Source organism: Aphelocoma coerulescens, chromosome 1, assembly GCF_041296385.1.
Source record: "Aphelocoma coerulescens isolate FSJ_1873_10779 chromosome 1, UR_Acoe_1.0, whole genome shotgun sequence".
NCBI classification, from domain to species: Eukaryota; Metazoa; Chordata; class Aves; order Passeriformes; family Corvidae; genus Aphelocoma; species Aphelocoma coerulescens.
The window spans coordinates 108,278,525-108,289,078 of NC_091013.1; the positions used below are offsets into that span (position 1 = coordinate 108,278,525).

The 10,554-nt window shown below is 62.1% G+C and overlaps 1 protein-coding gene across 1 annotated transcript; it reads left to right on the top strand.

Moving 5' to 3' along the window:
• Positions 1-1,587: 1,587 nt before the first annotated feature.
• Positions 1,588-7,576, top strand: LOC138119871 (maestro heat-like repeat-containing protein family member 6). The gene is made up of 15 exons (XM_069032135.1): positions 1,588-1,708; positions 1,999-2,063; positions 2,174-2,323; positions 2,507-2,655; positions 2,979-3,126; positions 3,373-3,560; positions 3,651-3,788; positions 4,075-4,189; positions 4,362-4,517; positions 4,726-4,902; positions 5,036-5,191; positions 5,351-5,452; positions 5,859-5,961; positions 6,257-6,313; positions 6,618-7,576. The coding sequence occupies exons 1-15, from the start codon at positions 1,588-1,590 to the stop codon at positions 6,815-6,817; spliced, it is 2,025 nt and encodes a 674-aa protein (XP_068888236.1). The 3' UTR covers positions 6,818-7,576.
• The last annotated feature ends 2,978 nt before the right edge of the window (positions 7,577-10,554 follow it).

Genomic DNA, 10,554 nt, shown 5'->3' on the forward strand with positions numbered 1-10,554 from the left:
GCAGCCAGACACGCAGCAAGTGGAGCGTAGACTATCAGAGGCTGGGCCGATTCTTTTTTTTCCAGAGTGCAAGAAAGACAGAAAGGCACAAGGAAACATCACAGTGTCTCTCTAGAATCTCTTTGTCCTGTGAAACTCAGCAGCTGAAGCTGTTCTGGTGCTACTGCTAATCTCCTCCATGAAAACATTCATTCCAGGAAGGAGCAATGTCGGGGTCTCCTCCCCCCGCCATGTAGCCCTGGGAGAGGGGCCCTGAGGGGACAGGGACGGGCTTTCCTAGCCCCTGGTCAGCCTCGTTCCCCATTGGTTGTTTTGTGTTTCCTGCGCAGGCAAGGACCCTCGGCTCCCGTGACTGTAAGAGTTCCTCGGCAGAGCTCCGGCCATGCGGCTGGAGAAATAACCATCTCTGAAACATCTACCAAGAATCTGTCCATATATGTTTCTTTTCCACGAGACTCCTGGTTTGATACGTCTTGTTACAGCATCCCTGCTGTAACAGAGCAACATCTCCTGTCAGATACCAATCTGTTGCCCCCAGTCGCTCCAGCTGCTCCTGCCAACAGCCCCCTGTAGGAAGGAGCACAGACCCCAATGCATCTTGGCTTTGGCTGCCCATGGGCAGAGAAGCCCCCCGGGGCACAGGTCTCTGGGGCAGGAGACGGGCAGCAGTGCTGCCAGGGCTCGGGGGGTGGCAGGTCTGCTTCGGCAGGGACTCTGCCACACCTGCCCATTTCAGCGCTCCCCGGGCCCCAGGGCTCAGAGCAGCACTCGTTCCCTGGCCCACACGTTCCTCGTCTGTGTCACAGCCCCGGGCTTAGGACGGCCACCGGCCGGGACGTGTCCCAAGGAGGCCGTGCCAGCTTCTGTGGAATGCCCCGTGCCCGTCCCGCCGCGGCTGCGTCGGCAGCCGTGGGGGCTCCTTGTGCTGCCCCGAGCCCGCAGAGCAGGGGAGCGTTTGCTTATGGTTGGAGCCGCTGCTTAAGTTCCTGTCGGGCTGTCTTAGACACTTGGGGCAAGGGATTCCTTCCAAGCTGGGCCACTTGGGGTGGGCTGGGGGCAGCCCAGGGCAGGTGGCATTGTGTGCAAGGGCCCTTTGTGACATGGTGCAGCACGGTCACCGTGGGTGTGCCAGGGCCCTTTGTGACACGTGCTGCTGACATAGGTGCTGGCGGCGACGCGGCCACGCCACAGTGCTCGGAGCACGCGACGGGACAGGACGGGACAGAGCGGTGCCGCACAGCCCACTCGTTCCTTGCCGACCCGGAGCTTTTCCAAGGCGTTATTCCTGCAGTGCCCTCAAGACCAGACTGCAGGACTTGGTGACTTGGAGCTTTTCCAAGGCGTCTCTCTTTCCCGCGGCCACTGCCCTCGAGGACAGACCGTGGGATTTGGTGACCTGAATCATTTACGAGGAGTCTCCTGTCATTGTGGCGGAGCCCTCTGAGACCGGAGTGCAGGACTTGCTCTCCTGTAGCCTTCCTGAGGCTCCTCTGTCGCAGGTGCCTTCAAGGCACAAGTGCACGACCTGCTGACCCGGAACCTTCCCAGGCATCTCTCCTGCAAGAAGCCATACATCTACTCAGTGTCATGGAGCAGAGGCCCCTGACCGTGCCCAAGCAGGCCTTGGTGAAGGGTGAGGAAGAAGGCCCTGCAGCTGCCCCAGCACAGCAGCCTGCAGAGGTGCAGCAGTTCCAGCAGCCACAGGAGGGTGAGTGGCAGAGCTGGACCCCAGGGCTGGTGCCTGCAGCCAGCTAGGCCCCATCCCATCCCATCCCATCCCATCCCATCCCATCCCATCCCATCCCATCCCATCCCATCCCATCCCATCCCATCCCATCCCATCCCATCCCCTGGGAACATGCCCATGGACAGGAGGGAAGAGGGGCCAGGGCAGACCCCTCCGCAGCGGCCGTGCCCCATCCCCCGGCCCAGGCCCGGGCTGTGTTCTCCGGCCTCTCCCGCAGCCCCTCAGCTCTGGCCGCGCTCGCTCTTTGCCAGATGCAGCCGTGGACCGGACACAAGAGCAGGGCCCCGCCCGTGGCCGCTTCCGCAGAACAGCGCAGGTACCTGCAGCCATCCCCACCCGGGCTGGGCCTGCTGTCGCTGCTCAGCCGAGCACCGCGCTGGCAGCACCCCATGGAACATCCCTCCCTTCTTTGCCCTTCTCCTGCAGATGATTTGCGAATTCATCAGGAGAATTCGGGAGGAAGAGAGCAGCGTCACGGGCACTGGGGTCAGAGCACACCCTCACACCTTCAAAACCAAGACCAGTGCCGCCCTGCTGGATATGCTTGTGGAGGAGGGCGTTTCCAGCCCAAAGAGAGTAAGCAGCCTGTGGCCAGGGCTGGAGCCCCCCAGGAATCGCTTGGCCACCCAAGCCACGCCCGCTGGTCACTTTAAGCCTTTGAGGCCATCACAGTGTGCTGGGAAGGGAAGCGCTCCTCTGGAGAAGCAGGGGACATTAGTCCCTCTGGCAGCTTTCCAACTCTCCCCGTGCCTTCTCCAGGTGCCCGCCATGGTGAGGTACATCCACCAGTGGCTCCTGTCCAATGAGTATCCTGACTCCAGACTGTCCAGGACCCTTCTGGCTCTGACTGAGGCCTACCCCACTGATGTGGTGATGACCATCCTGCGTGTGGCCCCATCATGTGACAGGTATGGGGCCCACCTGCCCAGAGGGCCCAGGGCTCACCAGCCCATCGGCCTGTGGAGCCCGTCCCAGGTGTCTGACAAACGCAGAGTTCCAGGGCCTTCTGGCTCCTCCATTTCCCAGCCCTGGCATGTCAGCCCCCAAGCCTGCTGCCATGCTCCCTCCCTGCCCCTCAGGGGCCCGTCCCCACAGGGGTGGGCTGCCTGGCTGCTGCCTGTGAGGGGCACTGGGCAGAGGCAGGGCTGGCAGCCAGCTCAGGTCCCCGCTGCTGCCCAGGCCACGGTGCTGTGGCCGAGATCCCCCCTGAGACAGAGCTCTGACCCCACAGAGCTGCCACGACCATGTGGAAGACGCTCATGTGCTCAGTCAGGACTTCAAAGACAGTCATGCCGCTACTCCTCGATGTGCTGGGGAGCTGGCCAGAGCACAGCACGCGCACCTCCGACGGGGACGACACAGTCGTCTTTGCCCTGGCTGTGAGTTTCTGGAACCGGCCCTTGCTCGCCCCCGGCTCGCCGCTCCAGCAGTTCTCCATCCTCCTTCCCCCACTGCATCTGCCTGCCTCAGGCGCTGGGCTGAAACTGGGGCTAGGGGCAGGTTCAGGGGCACCAGGCCCGGTGCTCCCCCCTGCGTCTCCCCTGGCCTCTCCCTCCCACGCTCGGGCCCTGCCACATGGACACCTCGGCAGTGAGCGCTGTCTTGGGGTGGTCTGTCCTCTGCAGGCAACTCTGGTGATGTGGAAGATCCTCCAGGTGCCCTATGTGCCACGCGTAGTGACAGTCTATTTGCCCCACCTCTTTGTGCATCTGCTCTTCCAAGTGTTCTTCAGCACAGTGCAGATGCCAGAGAAGGTCGAGAACTTGTGGAGAGCATGCCAGGAGCAACATGGCCTTGCCACCGACCCCAACAGGTGCTCCATGCCAGTCCTCCTGTCCCTCCCATGTCCCCAGCGCAGGAGCCAGTGCCCACCAGCGTGACCTGGGCTTTGCTCTGCACACAGGTTTGCAGTGCAGACCCTGAAGGACCTGCTCTGCCGACTCTACTATGAGGACGTGGTGGTGGCCGTGGAACACAAGCGTGGCTGGGACACGCTGCTCTGTGCTGACACCCACCACCATGCAGTGGGTCTGCTGGCCAGGTGAGGCCCCCTCCTCCCCATCTGCCCTCGGCATCTGTGCCCTGTGTCCCGGGTGCCCCACACAGTCCCCGTGCTCATGGGCCAGAGGGCCTTGTCACCGAGGGCCGGCCGGCCGGCCAAGGACACTGGAAAAGGCTGGGAGAGGAGGGTCCCCAAGAGCAGCCACTTCCCAAAAGACCCAGGTCCCCTTGCAGGGTGGCGGGGAAAGACCAGACCTGTGTGAGTCTGTCCTGGGAGAGGTTTGCCCCCCCGGCTCACGGTCTTGCTTCCTTTCTCCTCCTGCCAGGGAGATGTCCCGGGCCTCCAAATTCATGCCTTTCCGGATCGTTTGCCACCTGTTCAGCCTGCTCAGCGGGGAGGAGCCATGCCAGGATCTGCCTGCCCTGGCCTTCATTGTGGAGGTGAGCCCGATGGCCAGCGCAGCCTCGCCCCGCTGCCTCCCAGCTCTCTGCCCTCTCGTAGCCGCAGCTGCCCGGGACGGTGCCCGCGCCCTGTGCTGCTGCCTGGGCCCAGCGCTGCACGCTTGCGGGCTCGTGCCGGCCGGCTCCCCCGTCACTCCCCTGTGCCTTTCAGGTCCTCTCAGATCCCCCTTTCCAGCATTGGCTGGACTGGGGTAGATGCAGTGACAGCGTTCTGGAGATCATGTCCAAGAACCTGCGGAGCGAGTGCAGGGAGAGGCGTCGCCTGGCGCTCAGAGGCCTTGTGGTGCTCAGCGAGGATCCCTCGATGGTGAGAAGGGGGCAGCGGCTGAAGCTGCGCTGGCAGCGTGGGGCTGGGGAAGGCAGTCGCCTGGGCTTGGCTGGGCTTCGGGCACTGAGGCAGCTGTTCCCAGCTCTCCTGCCTCCCGGTTCAGCTGCCCGAGTGCTTCGGGACAGGCCTTTGGCCTCTGGGCCCTGCAGCAGCAGGGTGGGGTTGCACAGCCTTGTGTTCCACACAGAACAAAGGAATGTGGAGCCTGAGCGAAAGCCTCGTGGAGCGCCTGCAGGAAGATGACAGCAACATGGTTGGGATGACCATCGTCGTCCTCGGCTATTTGTTCCTGCATAGTGGTGCCCCGATACCCAGCCCCATCGCCCTGCAGCTGGCTGAGGCGCTCCTGCCACTTTTTGACAACGTAAGGCTCTGTGCCCCCAGCCACGGCCACTGGCTGCTGCCCAGACACTTTGTGCCCTGTGCATTTTCAGGCCCGTGCCCAGGTGGGCCTGGAGCGGCCGATGCGGAGCTCTGTCTTGCTTCCTTTCATACAGGATGACAGCCAGGTGCGGCTGCGCTCCACATGCATCTTCCAAGAGATGATGGGCTTATTAACGGCAGAGGGAAAAAAGGCCCTGAAGTCTCACGTGCGCCAGAGCCTGCTCCCACTCTCCTTCCACTGCCATGACGAGGACGGGCACGTGGCCGATGTAAGGACTCGTGGGCTGCCGGGGTTCCCCTGGGAGGGGGCTCGGCCGCCTCCTGCCCTGGCGCCTCATGGGCTGCAGCACCCCCCTGGCCTCGGCACAAGGACACGGGTCCTGTGCCCTGGGCTGTGGTGCCATCTCCCGGTCTCTGCTGCTCTCCAGGCCTCCCGGGAAGCGCTGCATTGTGCGGCCAGCTTCCTGAAAAGGAGAGATCTCGAACGCGTGCTGGACGTGGATCAGACATGGAGGTTCGACGAGGGCCTGGTAAGGACGGCCTGGAAGCCCAAGTTGCAGCCTGGAGAAGCCCCCTGACTGCGGTGCTCCGTGTGGGGGGCTGGCAGCTGTGCCCCCCGCCCAGTGCTGCAGCCAGGGGCTCCAGCCTGCGCTCCACACGCTGCTCCCATCCCTGGCCGCACGGGCTCTTCTCCAGGCTCCTGTGGCCGCGAGCCGGGTGCCCACGGAGCCCCGGCCTCGCTGGGCTTTGGGGCGGGGGGGGCACCGCGGCTCCCCGGGCAGCGCCCGGCCCTCGGCCCCCTCCAGAGCCCGGCGCCAGCGGCTGCTGGCCGGGCCTCAGGGCTGTGCGGGCAGGGGAGGCCACGGCGGGCAGCAGGGAGCGCCCGGCCGAGGGGCTGAGCCCGCGCCAACCCTTCCCTCCTGGCGCTCTCTCCAGCTGGCAGGGGACAGGAGCCGAGCGGCCGAGCACTTGCGGCGGGCCCTGCCGTACCTGCGGAGCCCACAGGAGTCCCTGCGACAGGCGGCCGTCGGGTTCATTGGTGAGCCACGAGCCCGGGGCCCCTTCCCGCCCCTCCCCGCCCCTCCCCGCCCCGCCGCAGCGCGGCCCCAGCCCCGGCTGCTGCCCCGGCAGCGGGATCCGGGCCAGGGGCCGTGGGGCTCCGCCTGCCCTCGGGGCTGCCACCGTCCTCTCGCAGCCGTGCCCTCGGGCGTCGGGATGCGGCGAGGGCCCGGGCTGAGCCCTGCCGGGGCGAGGAGAGCGTGTGGCCGCAGGGCTGGCAGCGCCGCTGTCAGGGAGCTGTGCCGCTGGGGCCGTGACAGGCTCTGTGTTCCCAGGCATCGCCGGGCGGCACCTGAGGGGCCAGCAGGAAGAGCTCCAGCTCCTCTACGAGGGTGAGTGAGTGCAGCCGGCTGTCAGCGGGGGCTGGCGGGGGGAGCTGCAATCCCTGCCCCGGCTGCGGAGGGCTCTGCTCTCTGCGCGGACGAGGGGTGGTGTGGGCAGAGCACAGAGAGGTTTCAGGGGCACGTGGGGGATTTGTGGCCAGCACCTTTGGTTGTCCAGGGACCTTCGATCCCGTTGGTCTCTGCTCCCTCTTGGCCGTGGCCAGAGCAGGCTGGGATGGCCCTGGCAGGGGGGGTCTCCTCGGGTCCCCGCAGATCTGGAGTCCGACCGTGCCTCTGTTCCTCTCTCTTGCAGCCCTTGAAGACGCGTCCCGTGACATCAGCCCTGCCGTTTCCAGCCTGGCGCGTCAAACAGCCTACGTCCTCCGGGCACTGGAGAGAGCTCCGCGCTCCATCTTCCAGATGCTGCGAGATCGACTCCGCAGGGCATGCAGGACACGGCCTCGTCTGTCGGGCCGTGGCTGGCTGCAATGCTGGAGCTCCTCATCGACCTGATCTGGGAGGTTCTCTCTGCTGGGGCCACCTGAACCAGCGGGCATTTTTTTTTCAGATGGTTCTTGTCTTCTTTTGGTTTTTCCCTTATATGTAAATATAGAATGTGTTTGTCTGAGACTAAAATTGGTTCATGCCTCAACCATCGATATAAAGTTTTTTCTCATTATCAAGAAGCTACAACCAAAGATGCCTCCCTGAATGGTGGGACTTTGAACTGGAAGTCAAACTGCTGATTAGATAAAGGGAAACCCATGGTTCAATCATCCCCGGTTGAGTTTGGGGTGGGGGGAGAGCGCAGCTCACAGAAGCCAGGTTTACACAGACCACCCCAACCAATCGAGGCGGGGGGAAGGGAAGGGAGGAGGTTTCAGGTTCACGGAGTAACCTCTGGTCAGAGGCACTGAGCACCCATCCTCCGTTACATAAACCGGCCCGGCTGTGGAACTCCCAAACCCCACAGGCCACACGCACGGCACTTTCACCTGAGAGGCTTTGCACCACAGGACTGCACGTGATGCAACAGATCCAGAGTCGGGCGGTGAGAGACTGCCCCCCTCCCCCAGGGGGACATGCCTGGACATTGCTACCTGGCTCGAGGGTATATAAACCCATCCGATTCTGTGCTTTCTGGGGGGACTTTCACCACCAAGAACACCAGCTGGATCAGCTGGATCAGCGGAACATGGTGGGGATCCACGGAGTGGTGATATTTTCCTTATCCTGTCCCTGTCACTCTTTCTGTCCCCTGCCAACTATTTTCTACTTCTTTCTTTCTCTCTCTAATATTTACCATCAAATAAAACCCATACTATTGTCACTGGCATATGGTCTCGTTTGCACCTTAATTCGGGCAGAGGCATTTCTAAGAGCCTTCAAAAGGAATTGTAACAGTGTTCTAATACACAGACTCCCAGGAGCTTTCTTCTGGTGCCCAGTGTCCGCAGGGCACAGGGGAAGAGGGGAAAAAGGATGCTTGTGCTCAGCAAGTTGCCCGGGTGTGCAGTGTGGAAGGGGAAATGGCCAGAAGCCCCCTGGCCTTTGGTGGTTCTGCTGAAGCCTTAATGCTGCCGACAGAGCGGCTGGGCAGGGGCCGGAGCTGCGGGGACGGCTGCGAGACCGGTGCCTGGAGATGGCCGCAACTCCTGTCCCAGGCAGGAACCGCCGCCTGTGTCCTCCTGCCCGTGCGTTGCTGGCTGGACTGCTGAGGGCTCCGAGGTGCCTCTTGATCCGGCCCCTCTGCAGCTCCGTCGGGGCTGCGGCGCTGCCGGGCTGCTTGGCCGGGCTGGGGGAGAGCCTGAGGGGCCGGGGTGGTGGGAAGGCCTGAGGAACCGGGTGTCAAAGACCATAAGCAGCCCCCGGGCAGCCGCCTCGTTCCTGCCACCCGGCTGTTCCGGCACTTCCCCGATGCGTCTGTCTCCCAGGCCTGCGGCAGAAGCCCTCGAGGCCAGCAGGAGGTGGGGATCACCCCAAGGTGCACAGGCTGGGCCGGCTGGGGACAAGGAGGGCGGGGGGCCATGCCGGGCACGGCCACTGGCCGCTGCCAATAAGGGGCAGTGGGCGGAGGCAGGGCCAGCGGCCAGCCCGGGCCCCCGCGGCTGCCCAGGCCACGGTGCTGTGACCGAGGCCCCCCTGACACAGAGCTCTGGGCCCGCACAGCTGCTGCCTCCGCGGGGAGGCCGGCGATGTCTCCTCGAGCAGGGCTGCCGAGTCGCTGCTGCCGAAGCGGCTCTGGACGCCGCAGAAACAGCAGCAGAGCGTGCACAGGAGCAGCAGCAGCCCGAACGCCTGCTCACCAAGGCATCCGCACCAGCCGGGATGCCAAACGGGGGCATAATGTGGGCACAACTGCACGTGGCTTGGCAAAAGGCTCCAGCAGAATTGGCCACAATGGCTTTCTCTTGCCTTGCCAGCCTCACAGCGACGCTCGGCAGCTTTGGCTGCAGCCCGTGCCCTTGACTGACTTCAGTGGCCGTGCTTGAGGGTGTTGTAAACGAGGCTGAGACTTTTTGAAAAGAAAAGCCAACTCCTTTCTTTATTAACAACTGAGAGCGGGAACCCAGGATAAGCCCAGGCTCCGTGCGACAAGCCAGAGTAAACCAACACACAAAAAAGGACAGTGCGACCCACTGGGTGCTCCCTTGGACCCCAAGTTCCACAGGAGGACCCCGGTTAAAGTCCCAGGTCCGTTCTTTTACCCTCTGTCCCTTCACAACTGGTGGATTTGGGATCCTTCTTCTGATTGGCTCACTTCCAGGGCTTCTATTGGTCTTTATCAAGATGCATTTTTGTCTAATCATTTCCCGAGGGCATTGAATGATTGCATAATCCTTTATCCAGTAGCGGTCCAAGATGCTGACATCACCTGCATGAGGTCATTTTCTAGTCCATCACGTCATCACGTCCCCAGTTGTGTCTCTCCCTGATATGATTGTGCTCACACTCTGATATTACACCTGGACAGTCTTGCAATCTCCTCAGTTAACAGGCCCGTTTGTTCAACTATCAACTCCCCTCTTTTATATCTCATCCAAACAGTAACAATCAACACCCCGAAACCGATTCATTTATTCCAAGGGCAGACTCGCCTTCCACAGACAGGCGTCCCAAGGCAGCCGCATTGGTGCCATGGTGAGGGAGAGGCTCTGATGGGACACAAGCCCTGCGCTGCAGCTGCCGTCCTTCTCCTCCATGCAGGCCCCTTAAAGACACATGCATGAGCTTCCAAAGTAAGCTTGGACTTGCTTGGAGCAATGGAAGAAGCAGCCGGCACTGAAGAAAAGCAGGGAGCGGTGGCAGACGTCCAGGGGTGGCGGGAAGCGCTTTGGTGTCTGCTGAGGAGACGGCCCAGTTCGCAAGCTCAGGCTTTGCTGCTAGAGGATCCTGCTTTGCTCTTGCTGGAGCTGGAGGCCATTCCCTACCAATGCATGGCCACTTGATCCATTGTTCCTGGATCAAGTCTGCTGGACCTGTGGCAACAAGTGTGTCCTGTGTCCCTGTGACAGCAGAAAAGGGCAGGACATGTCTGCTTCCAGCGCCTGTCTTGGCTGCTCCTTCAGGGTGCTGGCACCATCATCAGAGACACCCAACAGCGTCTTCTCCCCGAGCTATCCCTATCCTCTGCGCTTCCCCAGGTGTCTCCCTTGACGTTCCCTGGGGAACCTCCCTGCTTGTGGCCGTCCATTGCCGTGCTCAGCAAGGACGCAGCTGTGTTTGGACGTGAGCTGCCGCAGCCAGACACGCAGCAAGTGGAGCGTAGACTATCAGAGGCTGGGCCGATTCTTTTTTTTCCAGAGTGCAAGAAAGACAGAAAGGCACAAGGAAACATCACAGTGTCTCTCTAGAATCTCTTTGTCCTGTGAAACTCAGCAGCTGAAGCTGTTCTGGTGCTACTGCTAATCTCCTCCATGAAAACATTCATTCCAGGAAGGAGCAATGTCGGGGTCTCCTCCCCCCGCCATGTAGCCCTGGGAGAGGGGCCCTGAGGGGACAGGGACGGGCTTTCCTAGCCCCTGGTCAGCCTCGTTCCCCATTGGTTGTTTTGTGTTTCCTGCGCAGGCAAGGACCCTCAGCTCCCGTGACTGTAAGAGTTCCTCGGCAGAGCTCCGGCCATGCGGCTGGAGAAACAACCATCTCTGAAACATCTACCAAGAATCTGTCCATATATGTTTCTTTTCCACGGGACTCCTGGTTTGATACGTCTTGTTACAGTATCCCCACTGTAGAAAAATGGTGGGGAA